The sequence below is a fragment of the Helicoverpa zea genome, chromosome 4, assembly GCF_022581195.2.
Source record: "Helicoverpa zea isolate HzStark_Cry1AcR chromosome 4, ilHelZeax1.1, whole genome shotgun sequence".
NCBI lineage: Eukaryota > Metazoa > Arthropoda > Insecta > Lepidoptera > Noctuidae > Helicoverpa > Helicoverpa zea.
Genome location: NC_061455.1, coordinates 12,113,897 through 12,133,813, shown reverse-complemented (window position 1 = coordinate 12,133,813; position 19,917 = coordinate 12,113,897). Strand labels below are relative to the sequence as shown.

Sequence of the window (19,917 nt, the reverse complement as noted above, 5' to 3'; positions counted from 1 at the left end):
TGGATTCAGTCTGGATTTACTTATAGACCTTTATCGAGTCTCGTACGATATTTTTGATAAAATACATAATCCTATCTATTTTATTACTTTAGGTATGATTAAATATGAATGCACTTTCAATCAGATTTTTTTAAACTTAATTGAGAACTTGTTTGCCCCTTTTTCAATAAGGTGAAAATTTCCAAAAATACATCAAATTGTTACAATTTCAGATAGTAAAATTAATAAAGAACAGTCCAAGTAGGCCGATAACAGCAGCTATCGGAGACGGCGCGAATGATATATCGATGATACAAGAAGCTCACGTCGGCTTCGGCATCCTCGGCAGAGAGGGACATCAGGCCGGAAGGTAAATTACCTTAATAATATTAAATATGCGATATGGTAAGAAATAATTTTATTTTTGAGATGAAGGCGGATAGAAGAGTATGGAAGAAGAAAATATGTTGCGCCGACCCCAAATAAAATTAGGATAAGGGCAGAAAGATGATAATTGATTATAAATGCGAATGTAACTGTCTGTCTGACTTTCATGCCAAAAACTATGGTAGTCTAGAGCCTGAGAAATAATATAGGTTACCCGATTGCGGGAAGTGCTCCTCGTTAAACTGGAGAAAATCTGGTACCACGTAACTAGACGTTACTAAAAGAAAAAAAGGAAGAGAGAGAGAGAGAGAAAACTAAAAACAGCGAGACTATGTGTGTGAAAGAGAGACCGTGAGAAAGAAAGTGAGGTATTTTCCATTTTCTTTTATTGGGTCAAAATTTTAGATACAAGGATGCATAACATTTGAGACAATTGAAGAAATACTAGTAAAATAAAATACTTGTTTAATTTTCAGATCCGCTGATTTTGCCATCACAAAGTTTTCTATGATAAAGAAAATGTTGTTAGTGATGGGGCACTGGTACTATCAGAGGCTGGCCACACTTATACAGTATTTTTTCTATAAGAATCTAGTCCTAGGGAATATTATGGTGAGTTTTAAGTTATAAAATTGGTTAATTAGGCTGCATTTTACGTGGGACCAAAAAATGACTCAAAGAACCAATTTCCACATAAGAAAAAAGTGCATATTTGTTATGTATTGCCAATTATTTATATGTATTTACCCAATTGCCATTTAGTTATATCTATGTAATGCTTTACAACCCACTTCCCACAACCAAAGAGGTTCTCCATTTGAATGTTAATATTGCCATTTGAAAAACAATTGTGTTATAATGAATTTTTATATTTATCCACAGTTCCTGTTTCAAATCCACACAGTATTTTCAACGCAGTCGATCTTCGACTCGATGTACCTGACGTTCTACAACTTAGTGTTCACATCCGTACCTGTGCTCGTTCTCTCTGTCACCGAGCAGCGGTGGCCTGCCAGCTTATTGGCCAGGTTTGTATCTCAAGCTGGCATTAAAAAATAATAATTATGATAATGGTACACTCTCATACACGCTCGCCAAAGTACAATATAAATCAGCTTCTGTCATAGATGCTAACACAACAGATAAACACCCAGACCAAAGCCTTAACAATTTTTATTTTAACATAAAAAATCTATTTGTTGACGTATCACGTCATTTTGCGGCACATGGGACAAACTTGTAGTACTGTTGTGTGACATCTAGTGCTTATGTGCTGACACTGGTCAATGCGGCACATCAAACAGCCACAGTCCATTCATGATTGAATCAGTCAGTCATTCACTCGGTCGACGTATCCGGAACGGAGGATTCGGCCCCTTTCTGTTAGGAGCTCTCTGACCACACGCGACTTACGTTGTTCAAGTTGTTCCTGTTGCTCAACCACTAGTTTTGCAAAATTATCATCTCCCGAGCCTTTTCCCAACTATGTTGGGGTCGGCTTCCAGTCTACCCGGATGCAGCTGAATACCAGCGCTTTACAAGGAGCAACTGCCTATCTGACCTCCTCAACCCAGTTACCCGGGCAATCCAATTCCCCTTGGTTAGACTGGTGTCAGATTTACTGGCGTCTGACTACCCGTGACGACTGCCAAGGATGTTCAATGACAGCCGGGACCTACAGTTTAACGTGCCATCCGAAACACAGTCTAAGATATACTAGTTTTGCAAAAAATGTAAAATATTTATTTCATTTTATTATTCCAGCAACCCAATCCTGTACCGTGACATCAGCCGCAACCGTCTGATGTCGTGGCAGTACTTCGTGGCGTGGTGCCTGTCGGCCACCTACCACTCGCTGGTGGTGTACTGGTTCGCATACGCCGTCATACAGTACTCCGTCATCAGCATCGATGGCCGCCCCGTCGATCTGTGGTGAGTGATCATCTAGCTAGTATTTTCACAACTAGGAGTCGGGTTCCAGTCCAAAAGGATGCAACTGAGTACCAGCATTTTACATGCGTGACTGCCTATCAACCCTCCCCCATTTTATTACCACCTGGCAACTCAGTACACATTGTTAAGACTGGTTGTCAGATGTTTTGGCTTCTGACTACCCTAACGACTCAAAGAGGTTCAAATGACATCCGTGATCCACCAATTTAGCATGCCTTCCGAAGAGAAGTCCATCCACGGACCGACCATGCCAAGCTTTGCTTACCTTATGATCGCCCAACTCGTGTTGTCGATCGATCATTTGATGTTAAATAAAGTCGCTGGTACTTAAAGCTACAAGCTCCTCAGTTTTTGATAAAATTAAAGCGATAATACATTTTTGCAGGTGTTTCGGTGCGATAATATTCCACATGATGACGATAGTAGTGAACTTAAAGCTGTGGCTTCAGACACGGTACCACACACTCATCTTCGTGGCGTCCATCTTAGTCTCCATACTGCTATACATGGGCTTCAATGTCGTGTACTCTGTTGTATACTTGTAAGTATATTTTTTATCTATTTTTTTACGCATTTCTATAAGATTAACTTTGATTTATGTCATTAGTGCTAGATTATTTATTTTTCGATTAATCATTTTTGCAATTAATTTTATTCATTTTGCTGCCACTACTAGAGTAAAGCTACTCAACCAAATTTTTTTTATTGATCAATCATCAAATAACTTCTCCCGCTGTGGGTGCAGTGGGAAGTATCAGACTCTTACTGATTAAAATCCACCATGTTCTTTCTTAAGCCTTTTACGTACCAGGGCCGCGGTAGCTCTCGGAATCCAAGCCTACAGCACCATACTAAAAAAATATACATATCCTTACAAAATGATGTTTGTTTAATTCCAGTCCAATAGACGGCGACGTGCTCGGAACATACATACGACTGCTCGCAGCTCCAACATTTTGGTTCCTGAACCTTTTGGCGATATTAGCGTGTCTAATTCCTGACTTCGTAGTTAGAATCTTATCGGATCGGTGGGGGTTCAAAACCGTGCAGCGAACTCCCACTAGACCATCTGTATTTACTACCAGGCTATGATAAGTTGTTTATAAGCAAATACATTTAAAAATTGAGGAATTGAAAACTTCTTGGGAAGTCGGTTAATAAATACTTATTACGACTCAAGAACGGCTGAATTGATTTAGCTGAAAATTGTTGAAGAGAGGTAGCTTAGACCCGGGATAAGTACAAAGCATTTTTATCCCTATCTGGCAGATCCCTCAGGACGCGGGTGAAATTGTGGGTGTAAACTAGTTTTAGATAGATAAAATATATTTTTTGGATCGAAGGACAGCGTGGATTCCTACGACAAAGTCCTTGTAATTTGTTATCCAATTTTGTAGTTGAATAAAATCGCTGTTCATCAATAGTGAATTTAATAATAATAAAATCCTAATAAATAAGAGAATTAACATATCACGATAAATATTTGAAATACTACATGGACAAGTAGGTAGTAAATAATATTATATTCACGTATTGGAATTAAAAGAAAATATTCGTAAGTAAATATTGCAAAATTAGTACAATATGGTTTGAGGAACTCTTGTGATAAATACAGGGTGTAGTTTAAATGTTAATATATTAGGCATACATACTGTATTATATACACTAGTACTATATATTATATAGAAAAAGACGTAATAGAAAAAATACCGTAATGATGGTTGCAACGTCATACTTAAAGGGTACTTAAATATTCATATTTAATATAAAATGGACTAAGTAAGAATTTGATTTGTTATAAAATTTTTCTTCTATATGTAACAGATTAAATACAATTGATTTGGTCCTTTGAGTCGGGTGAGAGGTGCTATAAGCAAATTGTTTCGCCGACAAACTGGGGGTTGTAGTGAATCCGGTATTTAAATATTAAACAGTCCTAATCAGTGTTAAGTCTACTTTAGATAGCAAATCAATAAGTGTAATTAGTTATTTACTTTGTATGTATTAATGGGCACAGCCTTGATTAATTGTTTCCTAAGAAATATGTTAGGGGGAAATAATTTGAAAATTGGTGCTCTTAAAATAAAGTAGTTGACTAGTCATATAATATAGTCTTTTGAGTTTCTTATTATTTATCAAATACTAATGTGATTTGGTATAAGTATACACGAAGTCAGTATACTATAAAATGCTACTGGTGATAGCTATTTATTTTGCTACCAAACAACATTATACAAAAATTAAAGTAAATTCTATACTGTAAAAATTGAGGTTATGAAGATAGATATATGTACTATTTTGTATAAATTATATAGATTTATATATTTCTGTTTCGATATTTATTATTATTAGTTAGTATAAGTGCTAGTCTTAAGAATTATTAATAAGCAGTGCATTTATTACGAGAGATTGTTCAGAAACAATGCCTAATACCTACATTAAAAATAGATATAAGTATATGCACTTTATTTTTCTCTTATGACAACACTTAACTTTCGTAGCAATAAATTAAATTAAGATTATCCTCGCTAAAGTTACGTAATAGTTAGTTGTAAATATTATTTAAAGAATACTTATTATATTAATTGACCAATAATTTTAAATTAAATGAATTTATTTTTTGATAGTTTTGTGTTTTATTTGCATAATTATATTTTGGTTTTTACACACAGAGTCTGCGCTTCATAGTTTTCAAACTGCAGTAAACTTTTTGTTAGAATGAGCGAATGCAGTGACCACGATCTTCAATAAAAAGAAAAAAGCTACGTGGGGGGAACTACATGCCCGATAAATAAACAAACTAGCTCAAAAGAAGTTTTGATTGTTAAAGTCGACTGATTCTTTACGCATTTTAATTTGTTCCCAAGTTTACTCAAGGGTAAGACGTGTTTCTCGACGATGAAGTTTCAATTTTCATGTAACCTTTTAAGTTACTTCTTGCCCTTCGCCACCCCCCAGATCCGCTACTGCATAGATCCTTTTACCTACCACGTAGCACTTTTAACCCACTACAGATTTACAGATGACATAGACGAATTCACTGGTAAGAATTGAGAAATTAAAAAAAAAATGCTTACCATAGAAATCTTTATTATTCAGATTCCGATATATGAATTGGTACATTGCGCTGTTTCTTTTTACTATCGGCGTTATTTTCAGCTTCTTGGTATACAGCATAAATGGTACCGTTTCGAATTTTCTTTATAATTTTATTGTCGTGGAATGGATGGTTGTGTGTGAAGGACCTGAGAGAACAGACAATATACATCGGGTAATGAAGATTGTTGTGCCAAATTAAATAGAACATGCTATCGTTGAAATAAAGATAATTTTTCAAAGTAACAACAATTTGTTAATAGATTTGTTATTAAAACGGCTGCGTCGATGAAGTTTACGTTGTCTAAGGGTGCGTCCACATCTGGCGAATGCGCCGCGAATGCGCAGCACGCGAGCCGATCGCGAGCTGTCCGCGAGCTGCGCGCGTGCAGTCACTGCAATAGTTCGGTGCGCCTCTTTAGCGCAACTCACGCAAGGCTCGTATAGAGCGCCGCTCATCAGTTCTCGCCCTTACAGTTCCGTATATTGGCTCAGTACTATCGAAGATGTCAGACGTCGCGCGCCGCCTGCGCGCCGCTCGCGTGCGGCGCTTAGGTCGCGCGCGAGCTGCGCGCGGGCGGCGCAGAAGCGGCGCACGAACAAAAATGCACGCGCGCAGCTCGCGGACAGCTCGCGATCGGCTCGCGTGCTGCGCATTCGCGGCGCATTCGCCAGATGTGGACGCACCCTAAGAATCACCAATTTCATCTGAGAAAATGTTTTTTTTAATTTTTCCATAAAAAGTATTGAGACCTCATAGAAGCCAAGTTATAGCGCGAAGGACATGTAGTTGTAGCTGTAAAAAACCAATATGCTATAATAATATATATATGTACCTTTTCGAGACCTGATTATTATCGTCAGTGGTGATATTAGCCGGACATTTAATATTCACTGTTTGATAGTCGACACAGCGCCAGAATTTATGTCGGGTCGTTTTGCGAAGATATCTCAAATGGTATATAAACCTATTGTGAATGACTTGCAGACCGCCCTGGTTTGAGAATGAGTACTGCAACTTCTGGCTCACTGTAACAATTTAATTTGTATTTTAGCAAAGTCGCGCAAGGTTCAATTTCCTTTGCGGTAAATGTTAGGAGAGAGATTTTTTTGTGATTTGGGGGCGAATTATGTACAGCTATTTATATCAAAATAACATTTCCTACATTTTTTCAGGTTTTTATTTTTCTACATAAAATTTTTGCTTTGCTATTGTTCTCGTAATTCTCAGTTTAAGAATAAAAGATTTGTAGTTGGTTCAAAATACCACTGGGCACAGTTATTTTTTATTGTTAGTTGTAAATAGCTGAACCACAGCAATTACATATTTCCTATTAAGGGACTACACACACTTATTCAGCTCTATTCGCGTTTCGCTGAATGGTTTTGGTCACACTTATTCAGTTCTACTTCTATCAGCGGCGTACTGCGCCGTAAGAGTGTTAGGGTCAGTTCGCCTGTTAGCGTCCATCGCCCAGTTCGCGTCCATTTTGCCGATCTCCTTTTAAATAACTTCGAAAACAAGATAATTAACACACCAATCAAACGAAAGATCATTACCGCTAATACGTTAATGTATAAGAGGCACGCACAGATAGACAAAAGTTCTGTGCGTCCAACCAATCATTTTAGAAAAAATAATTAGTCTAGGCTCTTCAACAAGAAAGCGCAAACACGCTGAATTTTAGATAAAAATTAGTGTGCAGCGGCGTGTTTGATGGTAAGTTTTATATTGTTTTATGTGAATTTTAGGATAGATAGCTATTTCTACAGTTTAATGATGAATAAAGGTATAATGTTTTTTATGAATTTGGTAATGTTTTTTATATTTAACGAATAAAATAAGGTGGACGCGAATTACTACATCGAATTTTACAAAACTTCCACTTTGCGTCCACAATGGACGCGAACTAAAACTATCCTCTATAATAATAAACCAAATTGCGTCCACTGTTTTCGTTATATACTTGCTTATAAAAAATAATTAAAACATAGGTACTGTTTAATATATTAAGATTAAACAGTACATTTTTTATTTTTTTTATTATTTTAAATTAAAAATCAACATTATCATCATTTAAAATTCACTTTAAAAAATAAAAATAATTCTTCTCAACATTGGTTTAAGTAACTTAAAATTAGGCAATTAATTTTGCAACTTGAAAAATAAACAGTAATCAGTTCTGTTAACATTAACATATAACAATATAACAATTTTGTCTAAACATACAACTAAAAGAATTGTTGAGTCAATAAATTATCAGACAAGGTAGCATATTCTTTGCATATTTTTTTATCGATTTATTCTTCTCTCGAATATCATTAAATGCTTTCTTTAAATCTTCTTCTGTGTATGTTGTCTTTTCCTTCTTTTTTCCTGTATCCGAAGAAGTTATCTTAAATGAAATTACTTAATATATTAAGATTAAACAGTACATTTTTTATTAAGATATATACGTGGTTATAATTAAATTATAATTTAATTTTAATTATAATTTAAATATATATATAATTTAACGCGTCACCGGCGCGTCTGTATCGATACAAACGTGCGTTTGCATCGCTACACACGCGCGTCTGTATGTATACAGGTGTGCAAAGGTCTACAGGCTGCGTCTGACTTGCGTGTGTTAGATTATTGTATATTTCTTGATTTAAACTATCTCTGTAAACGAACTTTAAATGACAAATGATTGAATATTTTTACTGTCTCTGTAAACGCACATGAAAACGAGGGTACCTTTATGTAATTGTTTTATATTCATTAAATTTTATATCTAAAATCTTACATGTTTAATGATTAAAATAAATATTAAAATTATCGTTATAAGTTTTAAATAAGATTTGGTGTGTTTAAATTAGTTTCTTTCAATTGTGAATTTAGTTATTTGTGTATAAAGCTTACTTGTCTGTGATTGGTCAATTGTGGCGGGATAGTATGACTGTTCGAAATAATGTTTTAAAATAGTCGTGGCACTTTTCTGGTGGACGTTGAGGTGTAGACAACTCACGAAAGTTAAGTATTCTTCCTGATTTATATTTTCTTACTGTGATGTGATTATTGTAATTGTCGTTTTATATATTACTAGCTTCTGCCCGCGACTTCGTACGCGGATCCTGTCCCTTATGCCAGCGACTACGGGTTCAGCAAAATCAAAGATCTGAATCGTCTGATATTGAATTTTAAGGGCCCGTTGACTTGAAAACAACGGAATACGCATAGCCATTAGAAATGTTCCATATATTTAATTTTTGTACTTTAACGGCAAAAGCACAGCAGACTAAACAAAACGCTGAGAACTGAACCGCAATAGACGTGACCATAGGGATAAAAGTAGTGATTCTAATTAGTCCGCATTTAAGTTGTGTGTGGCAAAAATATTACACGTATTATTACGTAAAAAAACATTAAATGTTACTGAGATGACAAAGTCGTGATGACTTAGTGGAAGTCGTGGTGGTTTAGTGGGTAGAGTCCAACCAATCTCTCAGGTATGAGCGTGCGTCTTTAATTCCAGGTCTGGCAAGTACCTGCCAATGCAACTTTTCTAAGTTCGTATGTACTTTCTACGTATATTTTGGATACCAATGACCGTTATTTGGAGGGGATGTTAAACTGTAGGTTCCGGCTGTCATTGAACATTCTTGGCAGTCGTTATGGGTAGTCAGAACCCAGTAAGTCTGACCAGTTTTACCGAGGGGTGTTGGGGGTTGAGCGGTTAACCGGGTTGTGGAGGTCAAATAGGCAGTCGCTCCTTTTAAAACACTGGTAATCAGTTGCATCGTGACTGGAAGTCGACCCTAACATAATTGGGACAAAGGCTCTTGAGATAATAACGACAATAATAATGAGATATAAGCATCGCAGGATATCTGAGGCTGATGACGGGGAGTAGCGACCCCGCGGGGCATATATACTGAGTTCTCCAGGGAGAGTATACTGTCCCCCATCTCCGGCCGGTCGGAGTGAACCATGACGGGGGTAGGTCTCACGCCTCTGGCTTGGCTTGACCATCCAGAGTGGAGTCGCTTGAGCAGGGTTAGTAGCCCTGCTCGGAGGATAGGTGCCTCGTGGTAAGTGACCCACAGGGAGCGCGTAATCTGCGTTTAAAATCCGCCGAGGTATCCTCACACTTCAGCCGCTCATGTCCCTGTTGCCCTTTTGTTGCTATTCAGTGACAGATTCCCGGGGGCCCAGTAAGTGAGCTGGCGAGTCTCCACCTGCCATTTTTACATGTATCTAATACATTGTCATCGGCAGGAGCCATAGTTCCCGTAGTTTCCCCATTCCTAGTCCATTAGCCTCCCATCACAATAGCCCAAGTAGTATTCATCCACAGTTTGCAATGGTATAGCACAGATTGTCTTTTTTTTAACGACGTTCACCGGGGATTGTCCTTGGGTTCATTTCTATAGTGTATAAAGGGATAATTGTCGGTTTTGTGTCACCATTTCATTAAAGTTGTCTCAAAAGGGCTTCAGCGTGTTGGCTTTGGCCTCACGTTTGCCTCCCAAAAATTCGGAACTCTGTAGTCCCGAGGTCTGGAAGAGACATACAAAATAATAATGAGATATATATAACGCAAAAAAATCGGAGAGTGGGGGCTCGTGACGCCACGTCTAGGTATGTAAAATTTGTACTAAGCAGTGACTTAACACAAAATTCAAGCGTGTTATATCTTCGTTATTATTTGTTTGTGAGAAGGAGAAAAGAAAAAATACGTGTCCATTATTTTAGGGTTATCTAAAAGACGGACTAATTACTTTTTTTGATTCACCATACCTATTTCATAACATTCATTTCTATACATTTCAAGTGTAGTATTGCTCTTGAAGTTCCACATCAGGTGTTTCAGATCTTCGATGTTTATACGTCAAAATAGAGAGTGCTTATCAGATTGAACCACTTTTGCTAAAACATCATATCTTTATAAGCTATAGTCTAGCTGGGCTCCTGGGTTTCCACATCAGGTGTTTTACATCTTCAATTTTTATAAGTCAACAGAGAGTGCTTATCAGATTGAACAACTTTTGCTAAAACGTCATACCTCTATATGCTATAGTCTAGCTGGGCCCCTGGAGTTCCACATCAGGTGTTTTAGATCTTCAATTTGTATAAGTCAATAGAAAGTGCTTATCAAATTGAACAACTTTTGCTAAAACGGCATACCTGTATATGGTACAGAGAAGCTGGGCTCTTGGGGTTCCACATCAGGTGTTCCAGATCTTCAAATTTATTATCTCAGCTGAAAATGCTCATCACATGAAACAATTTTTGCCATGACACCATTTTTGTATCTCTTATAGTTTTGTTGGTCTGTTGGTGTTCTGCATCAGGTCTTCAAGTTTCGAAGATAAATTATAGCCTATATGTTGACCAGGCTTAATACTGATACAACAAAGAAAAAATCATTGAAATCCGTTCAGTAGTTCGGAAGATTAGCGTGTACAAACAAACAGACATACAGACATACAGACATACAGACATACAGACAGAATTTTTTTTTTGGATTTGTGCTCCATTACTGTTTCTAAACCCCACCCAATTATTATTTTTTTAATATATTCAATGTACAGACACAGTTTTTTTACAGATTTATTATATGTATAGATATAGATTGTGCTGATGTTTAAAATGTATAGTGATCTATCGCTTTATACATGTCTTTAAGATATATTTATGCTGTACTGTGTATTACATTGGGTACCATATGGAATTATTTCTTTATGATATATATGATTTATGTTCTAATGGGTTATAACCATACAGACAGAATTGTGTTGCTGGGGAGTTTGTTCCACCACTTCTTCTTCCCAGCAAAAACACATAGGAAGTGGTGAAGGGTGGGCGTTTTGGGGGCTGTCTATTGTAAAATCCTGACGTTCTAAAAGTGCTGTTTTGCAGCCAAGTTTGAATAAATGATTTTTCATTTCGATTTGATATTGATCATAGAAAATGTTTTATTTATTTTTTTATACCTTTATGTTTATTCCTTGCTTTCTACACTTATACTTGGGATTTCAATAATTAAATAATAAATTAAATTGCTCTATTATGTATCAAATCTAACATCAGAAGTGGGATAGCCCTGCCTCAATTATATTTTTTTAACATATGGCCTTGTTTCAGGATGGATACTGAGACAATCGTTAAATCAAAATAATGATGTGGCGCTTCCAGTCTTTGATCTGAAAAAAAAAGCGACAACGGTGCTACCAGGTGGTGCAACAACATTGAAACGGTCGCCAAGGATCTCACCTGGAGTAGCTTAAGAACAGTGGCTAAGGCAGGTAAGGCCCTTAAAGGGTCTGCTTTGATTTGGTTGGATCGAACGTTTTGTCTACAGTGGTTTATGTTGAATACGGCTTGTAATCGTTTGTCAGACTGGCCAAGCGGTTTGTGGAAGGTTCAGACTTAACTGTTCAAAAATCAACAGGTTTTACTCAAATTCGATTACTTATTGGCTGTAATGCCAACATTCCATCAATTCACTCTCGCCTTAATGATGTTAATGTTTCCGAACCTAGTATTGATGTAAGGGTAGATCGAGAATTAGCACGACATCGTTTTGATGCTTGTAGGCGAAATACTACAAATTTTGAGATTGGAAATAAGGTATATGTCAATGTGTTTTATGTTTATATATATTTTGTATATAGCATTTTATTTTTAGTTTTTGTATGTTGTAAAGATAAGTAGTTTAAGTTTGTATATATTTAGCTAAAATAACCTAAATAAAAATGTACTGTGTATATCAATCAAAATCATAGGCGTCATGACAAACTCGGTCCTAGATTAAGGGGTCCATATACTATTATTTGTATTCTTCCTAATGATAGGTATACTTTGAGGGGTCTAGGTAATTCACGAAATATTATTAGTGCTAAGAATAAATTAAGATTATAGACGTTGATGATAATGAGTCTGAATGATATACATTTATATATTTTTGTAATAATTGTTGTTTATTTTGTTAGTTGCTTAAAAATAAATCGATTATATATAAAATCATTGTATTAACGACTAATAAGTGGCTGTGGCTGTGCCTGTGGCTGTGCCTGTGGCTGTGCCTGTGGCTGTGCCTGTGGCTGTGCCTGTGGCTGTGCCTGTGGCTGTGCCTGTGGCTGTGCCTGTGGCTGTGCCTGTGGCTTTGCCTGTGGCTGTGCCAATAATAATTTGTTTTATAAAGAGGTACTTCGAGAGCGAAGTACAGGTCAGTATGGCCGTGTTAGATTATTGTATATTTCTTGATTTAAACTATCTCTGTAAACGAACTTTAAATGACAAATGATTGAATATTTTTACTGTCTCTGTAAACGCACATGAAAACGAGGGTACCTTTATGTAATTGTTTTATATTCATTAAATTTTATATCTAAAATCTTACATGTTTAATGATTAAAATAAATATTAAAATTATCGTTATAAGTTTTAAATAAGATTTGGTGTGTTTAAATTAGTTTATTTCAATTGTGAATTTAGTTATTTGTGTATAAAGCTTACTTGTCTGTGATTGGTCAATTGTGGCGGGATAGTATGACTGTTCGAAATAATGTTTTAAAATAGTCGTGGCACTTTTCTGGTGGACGTTGAGGTGTAGACAACTCACGAAAGTTAAGTATTCTTCCTGATTTATATTTTCTTACTGTGATGTGATTATTGTAATTGTCGTTTTATATATTATTGGGCTGATGTTTAAAATGTATAGTGATCTATCGCTTTATACATGTCTTTAAGATATATTTATGCTGTACTGTGTATTACATTGGGTACCATATGGAATTATTTCTTTATGATATATATGATTTATGTTCTAATGGGTTATAACCATACAGACAGAATTGTGTTGCTGGGGAGTTTGTTCCACCACTTCTTCTTCCCAGCAAAAACACATAGGAAGTGGTGAAGGGTGGGCGTTTTGGGGGCTGTCTATTGTAAAATCCTGACGTTCTAAAAGTGCTGTTTTGCAGCCAAGTTTGAATAAATGATTTTTCATTTCGATTTGATATTGATCATAGAAAATGTTTTATTTATTTTTTTATACCTTTATGTTTATTCCTTGCTTTCTACACTTATACTTGGGATTTCAATAATTAAATAATAAATTAAATTGCTCTATTATGTATCAAATCTAACACGTGCGTATCGCGTCTGTATCGCTACAAACGCGCGTCGACGGCGCGTTTAAAAAACGTGGTGTGCATAGGCCCATACGTGTGCAGCGCTGTTCCGCCCCATTCAGCGTCGAACGCGGCGGAACAGCGGTGAATGCGGCATATCAGCGCTGATCTCCATCTAAAGCACTCGCATGATAAAAACACATTTGTTCTCATTTTATACTTGTTTGCCGCGAAAGCTGAATAAACGCGGAAAGCTGAATGGATGCGTACGCGTCTCCATACAAAATCGTTGTTTTCTATGGACATAAGCTGACTAGAGCTGAATAAGTGTGAGTAGTCCCTAATGTGTTATACTTAACTTACTTAACGCCTTCCGTGCCATGTCGGGTGGTTCAGCAACAATAATTTCTTTCCTATTATCAGAGTCTGGTTTATTTTCAGTCTCACTGATATCAGCATCCATAGTAAAGTCACATACATCAGTTGAATTATCCTGTGTTTCCATAGTCATACTATCTTGTTCTGTACCATTTTCTTCATCTTCATTTAGGAATATTCTGTAGAAGTGTAGGAGTTATGACTGACCAACAGGGCATTCAAACTAGCGGCGGTTTTTTTACGAGCGACACATTTCGTCCGTCCAATCGGCTCGGAAAAAAACCGCCGTTCCAAATTTGAATTACAATGACACCCGAATACGATGCACTGATTTTTTTAGAACGGAATGTGCCGCGCGTTATTTATACCTAGTGGATATAGTGGAAAATCAATAAGTGCGAAAGCAATAATAAAATGCAATAGCTGATAGCTTAAATATCCCTTTATTTTATCAGATGGGGTATCATTTATTGGTTAGGAATATTTTTTTACCAAAGCAAAGAGTCTGTCTATTGTAAACTTACTTGTAAAATATTTTTTCCTGGTTGCATACTTACTCATGTACAGGTTGTGGAGCTGCAATATTTTCATCAGATTTTGCATTTTTCTTATCTCTGTAAGCTTTCAAATTTTCAAACATATTTTTCGGTTTCTGTGGACTTATGTGAGTTTCTGGTGGATCTGAAGGCTGGTCATTGTTCTAGACAAATATAAAAAAAAATCTGACTGTTGGAAAGAAATTTTATGAGAAGAACAAAAATAAAATTTATAAAATTATAAAAATTAAAAGGAATCCATAAATGTCATGCATAAATAAATAGTAATTTAATGCATAAAGTAACTTGTAAAGTAACTATATTTGTCACTCTTTAATTACAATGACTAACCGTAAAACTTACCATTTCCCTGAGACCTTTGATGTGTAATGCTTTTCCTGCAGCTAATAGATCATCCAGTCTGTCTTTAGGCACAAGCACCTCTCCCGTATACACATACTCCAATATAGAACGTAGCGTTGTGTATGAAATGTTCTGAAATAATAAATATTTAGGCCTTTTCATTCAAATACATTGCTAAATAGTATAATGAATAGTTAAAAAATATATTTATTTTTGTTATTATGTATTCACTCAAGTGTGAGTCGTGGTGGCCTAGTCGGTAAAGAACCAACCTTTCGAGTATGAGGGTGTGGGTTCGATTCCAGGGTCAGGCAAGTACCAATGCAACTTTTCTAAGTTTGTATGTACTTTCTAAGTATACTTAGACACCAATGGCTGATAAAAAGGTGAAGGAAAACATCTTGAGGAAACCTGGACTATAAAGTCTGAAATCACCAACCCGCATTGAGCAAGCGTGGTGATTAATGCTCAATCCTTCTCCATGTGAGAGGAGGCCTGTGCCCAGCAGTGGGACGATAAAAAGGCTGTAACAGTAACAGTAACAGTATTCACTCAATGCCTTACTAATAAATAAAGTAGTCAATACAAAAAATGTTACGAACATTAAGAAATATGATTGGATGTGGACACTGCGCTGTAGATATCAGATCCTTGATATATGGGCTTACTAGTGACATAACCATTTGATGCACTTTCACGTGGTATCCATCGGCAGCCAGTGTCATGTCTACAAACTCTCCTCGCTGGAACACCATTACACAACAATTATAAATAAATACTTTGATTTTGAATACAATTGTGATGAAACAGGTGTTATTTAAATAAGGGCCAAATATTCAATTCTATTTTCTATTAATATTATGAATGCGAATGTGCGATTATTCGCCACAGGATGCTGGTAAATTAGCGAGAAAACTATAAAGCATTTACTTGCTGCAAAACGCTCAATCCACTGCAAATGTTCTTCTGGTGACCACACCATGATAACGACAGTTGTTCTTTTTGAGCCATAATTAACTTTATTTGTACTTTGTCTAAGAATCTATAATAAATTTTAGGAGAGCACCAAACAAACAAACCGATTTGTTATGTTTGTTATCTTTTTGACGAATATGACATCTTATTTGACAGTGACATTACTGAATAAAAATTGCCATGCCTAAAAATCATTAGTTTCATGCTAAAGATATCCTTTTGAGATAAATTATACATGGAACGCACACAAAGAATCCTTCGAAAAAGTTTTGTTACCTTTCATACTGAATACAGCAGCATACATATCGCTGGTTCACTAGGGAATAAAAGGAGAAAAGAAGTTGGTCAAATTCTTATCCGAATGTCTCGAGAAATGAAATGAATTTGTGCAAAATCTGTGTTATATAATATAATAGAAAGGATCCGGTCTCTCTTAGGGTGCGTCCACATCTGGCGAATGCGCAGCACGCGAGCCGATCGCGAGCTGTCCGCGAGCTGCGCGCGTGCATTTTTGTTCGTGCGCCGCTTCTGCGCCGCTCGCGTGCGGCGCTTAGGTCGCGCGCGACGTCTGACATCTTCGATAGTACTGAGCCAATATACGGAACTGTAAGGGCGAGAACTGATTGCGCGCAGATCGCGCGCCGCTCGCGCGCTCTATACGAGCCTTGCGTGAGTTGCGCTAAAGAGGCACCGAACTATTGCAGTGACTGCACGCGCGCAGCTCGCGGACAGCTCGCGATCGGCTCGCGTGCTGCGCATTCGCGGCGCATTCGCCAGATGTGGACGCACCCTTAGCTTTGTCCTTTTGGTAAAGACCCAGTAACGTAGTAGGTACAACGCCATCTACCGATTTTTTGGGAACCTCTCATTACTGAGAATTCATAATTAAGGAATGAACTTAAAGATAAAGATACTTGTAAACTTATTAACAATTCGATAGTCATAGATTTAAAATAGGTTCGCGACATTGGTCAAGTTAGTATAATCACACGCTGTCCATGATATTGAATTGCTTTTATTTTTATTGACCACAAATATTTCAATCATAGATTAAGAAAATATGCAGAAACCAGATGTTCAGTTTTTTTAATTACAACGCCAAAATCTCTTGAAAAAAAAACTATGCACACAGCTGAATTAAAACGAAAAAAATGGACTCAGTTAAAAAAAAAACTGCAGCTGTAGAAATGTTTTGAGTATGAATTTAATATGTTGTTTGCTGAAATGGTTTTTCGACGAAACGACGGACGTAGAGAAATGTTTATTCAAATTAAATTAAACGTTTAAAAAAAACTGATCTACGTTCATTTTGGAAACTTCTTTCTAGTCTTGGTTTTTATGTTGGTGCTTTTTACAGCGAAATAGAAAATTCCCCGGGGTTATATTTTACGTTGGTGGAAAAAATATCGATTGTTCAATACTTATCGGCCTACCGGCTTAACCAAGATCACTTGGAAAAGTTTTGGTTGCATTCGGAGACATGGCGGAAATAATAACAATCTACCTAGGTATATGTGCTACAATTTCGAGCTGCATATAGAAAAGTTCGTAGGTACCTATGATTTAGAACTGCGCTGAATTATTAATTTTAAGACGAAAATATTTGTACATAATATTTTATCAAAAATTCCTTAAAAAAAAAGGTTTCAATATATTACATTTTGAAATTACTTTGTATTATTTCTATAACAACCTATTCTACGTACACTTACGTTTAACAAAAAAAGTATCTTGTACAAGTAGAAGATCCTATTAATATTAATTTTGGAATACATAGTAATGAAGAAAGTAGGTAAAATACGTGCGAAAATAGTGTCACTTCTGTGATTAACATCAATGGGGATGACTACTTGTCACAATATGCAACAGAAAACGTATAGGTATTCAGACAAATTATTTCTAAAGATGTTCCTGTCTATCGCTAGAACAATGACCTGTGGTTGGAAGCTACTAGGTACTTTAAAGTCTACTTTCAAGCGAGGGAAGTAGGTATAGGGATGCTGTTGACACTGAGAGTAACGGCTAGATTGTCACAATGCGGAATAACGTTAGTAAACCCAATGGCTAATCAAGTAATGTAATAAATAAAATATGTCTTATATTTTTTATTTGATAGTAACACCTTTTTGAGTCAAAGTATTGTCTTCATAGGTTTCGAGCACATCAGCCAAATGCTCATTATCTCTTGGTTTCTTGAACTGCCTCCTCTTTTGAGCAGTTTTCTTACGCTTGGGTACCACTGGTTTTCTAGGACCATGATCCTGCATTGACTTGATGCCTTGTTTCTCCAAATATTCTTCAATTTTCGCGTCATCCATGGCGTCAACTGCAGTTGCACGCCATAATTTAACAAATTCTTCATCAACCTGTAATCCAAGTAATAAGGATCACTTTTGGGGAATTATTTACTCAGAGAAAACAACTAGGTAAAGGCACGCTTTGTAAAGGGTTTGTTATTAATTTTGCAAATAAAGTTGAAGACCAACTTACATCTAATGTTGCAGTTTTGTCATTGTAAAACAATATTTTCTTTTTATCTGTAGGCCGAGTTATGTAGAGAATTTCTTGAGCTAAGCTTTTCAAGGCCCTCTCACAATGAGGCAAGGACTCTTGAACATCTTCTAGTAATATGCCTCCAAGACCTTTGAGATCATGTTGTTTTAATAACCTGTAAGGTGCAGAATAAAATTAAAATTTAACAAATAATAATGTACAATTACTAAGTACTAATATTGACTGTTTAGTTACCTTAGTAAAGACTTTTTATCCTTAATTTTATAAACAGGCTTAAAATTATATTTTCCGTCAGGAGTACATTCTATTTTAGGGTTGTTTTGGAGTGCTTCTGTTTGTAGCCACTGAAAATAAAATCATTGAGTTGTTAGGGTGATTATTGGTAAAAATTACACAGTGATTTGCAGTGGGCTCTTAAAGAAAGAGAATAATATACAGGTAATCATGTTAATATAGAATTATGAACCTGTTTGACTTTATTGCCAACATCCAGCTGGTTGGTTTCATCAAGGACTTCATCAAGAGTCAGTGGATGATCATCTCCCTCTTGATGTCTCGCTCTCATGTGTCTGACGATGCGGGCGAGCACTCCAAACCGATAGGAGGAGCTCCCGGACATAGTTTTGTAACTGGAAATTAAAAATAAGTATTTATATGGGTAATAATTACCAGCATGTCACAAACCTCTATCATATTATCCTTCAATCACAGCTTAGTTATTAAAACTGTGTGTGTAGAATATGTTAGTACTTACTTAGAAGCATCAAGCTTCGGGCCAGTGCTGACCGAGCTTGATGACTTAGATTTCTTCTTGCTGTCATCTTTGAATTGAGAGTCATCTCTCTTCTTCTTTTCGATACTGAAATTAATAATAGATTATAAGACAAATAATGAAAATGGAATTTAATTAAGACAAATAATGAAAATGAAATAAAGAAACATCAAAATTGAAATTGTCATTTGTAAACAACGCTGCTGCAGAGGGTAAACGAACCACGTAACATTTGCATCAAGATTCTGAGCAATATCAGGTCACATAAAAAGTTTACAATCATTCTCAATAGTTTTTCCAAAGTTATTATGAAGTAATTTGATGATTGGGTTTGTTGGTGTTCGCGTGTGGGAGCGAGAGAAAGTACGCGAGTGACGGCGCGGTGCGAGTAGTACCCGTGAGCTAACCGTGTTCAACACAAGGATGCAGCGTACCTCGGCGTAGCAAGGGCCTTTTTCTTAAAAGCTTCACGTTCCCGAAGCAAAGCAGGATCCATTGTAGCTACAGCAACAGCTTCCTTCTATTTTAATAAAACGTAAGTATGTCACTTGTCATGTTTACACACTAAAATAAAGTTTAATAACTTCGTATCTTTCACTTTTGTTTCGATTTTAATCAATGTATTGTCAATTTTGTTTGACGTCTGTCAAACTGAAGTAAGTGTTCTTTTTTAAATTTAGTTGCGTAAAAACTAATCTTTTGGCTCGAAGCATCGAGGCACGCTTATACGGGAATTTTCGGTAACTTAACTACAAAGCTCGATTTTTTGGAGTGATTTATTCCCTGAAAAGCAAAATGTACAAGCTGTACTCTGTAGTATAATGTTGTTTTTTTCTAAAACAT

General features: G+C 36.3%; 4 protein-coding genes across 10 annotated transcripts in view; 1 reads left to right on the top strand and 3 right to left on the bottom strand.

The window, feature by feature from the left end:
- The window catches only part of LOC124629992 (phospholipid-transporting ATPase IF), a 31,749-nt gene extending 26,804 nt beyond the window's left edge, over positions 1-4,945 (top strand). For all 7 annotated transcript variants that reach the window (XM_047163689.1, XM_047163686.1, XM_047163688.1 and 4 more), the window contains 6 exons: positions 213-349; positions 843-978; positions 1,249-1,394; positions 2,131-2,298; positions 2,705-2,860; positions 3,219-4,945. In XM_047163689.1, the coding sequence (XP_047019645.1) occupies positions 213-349; positions 843-978; positions 1,249-1,394; positions 2,131-2,298; positions 2,705-2,860; positions 3,219-3,411 (936 nt within the window). In that variant the 3' untranslated portion in view covers positions 3,412-4,945. The remainder of the gene's footprint in view (positions 1-212; positions 350-842; positions 979-1,248; positions 1,395-2,130; positions 2,299-2,704; positions 2,861-3,218) is intronic.
- LOC124629996 (spermidine synthase) overlaps positions 1-5,525 on the bottom strand; it is a 37,588-nt gene extending 32,063 nt beyond the window's left edge. The window contains exon 1 of the mRNA XM_047163698.1: positions 5,397-5,525. The gene's annotated coding sequence lies outside the window, so the exon portion shown is untranslated. The remainder of the gene's footprint in view (positions 1-5,396) is intronic.
- On the bottom strand, positions 5,393-15,937 carry LOC124629994 (protein abrupt-like). The gene is made up of 7 exons (XM_047163693.1): positions 15,744-15,937; positions 15,416-15,556; positions 14,814-14,945; positions 14,472-14,614; positions 13,900-14,093; positions 6,252-6,444; positions 5,393-5,564 (listed from the first exon to the last, which is right to left on the bottom strand). Exons 1-7 carry the CDS (start codon positions 15,822-15,824, stop codon positions 5,411-5,413), a joined length of 1,038 nt encoding a protein of 345 aa, XP_047019649.1. The 5' UTR covers positions 15,825-15,937; the 3' UTR covers positions 5,393-5,410.
- A 1,941-nt stretch (positions 15,938-17,878) lies between these two features.
- LOC124629729 (general transcription factor IIE subunit 2) lies at positions 17,879-19,714 on the bottom strand. The gene is made up of 6 exons (XM_047163250.1): positions 19,509-19,714; positions 19,057-19,161; positions 18,769-18,931; positions 18,537-18,646; positions 18,279-18,456; positions 17,879-18,154 (listed from the first exon to the last, which is right to left on the bottom strand). Exons 1-6 carry the CDS (start codon positions 19,568-19,570, stop codon positions 17,894-17,896), a joined length of 879 nt encoding a protein of 292 aa, XP_047019206.1. The 5' UTR covers positions 19,571-19,714; the 3' UTR covers positions 17,879-17,893.
- Between the last annotated feature and the right edge of the window lie 203 nt (positions 19,715-19,917).

Excerpts from the sequence above, each read along its gene's own strand:
- LOC124629994 (XM_047163693.1), bottom strand. The coding sequence starts at position 15,824 with ATGGCTCAAAAAGAACAACTGTCGTTATCATGGTGTGGTCACCAGAAG. Across the intron at positions 14,615-14,813 it reads TCAAAGGTCTCAGGGAAATG|AACAATGACCAGCCTTCAGA; the intron begins GTAAGTTTTACG and ends ATATTTGTCTAG. Across the intron at positions 6,445-13,899 it reads CATGGCACGGAAGGCGTTAA|TGAGCCAGAAGTTGCAGTAC; the intron begins GTAAGTTAAGTA and ends AAATTGTTACAG.
- LOC124629729 (XM_047163250.1), bottom strand. The coding sequence starts at position 19,570 with ATGGATCCTGCTTTGCTTCGGGAACGTGAAGCTTTTAAGAAAAAGGCC. Across the intron at positions 19,162-19,508 it reads AAGGCCCTTGCTACGCCGAG|TATCGAAAAGAAGAAGAGAG; the intron begins GTACGCTGCATC and ends TATTAATTTCAG. Across the intron at positions 18,155-18,278 it reads ACAAAACTGCAACATTAGAT|GTTGATGAAGAATTTGTTAA; the intron begins GTAAGTTGGTCT and ends CTTGGATTACAG.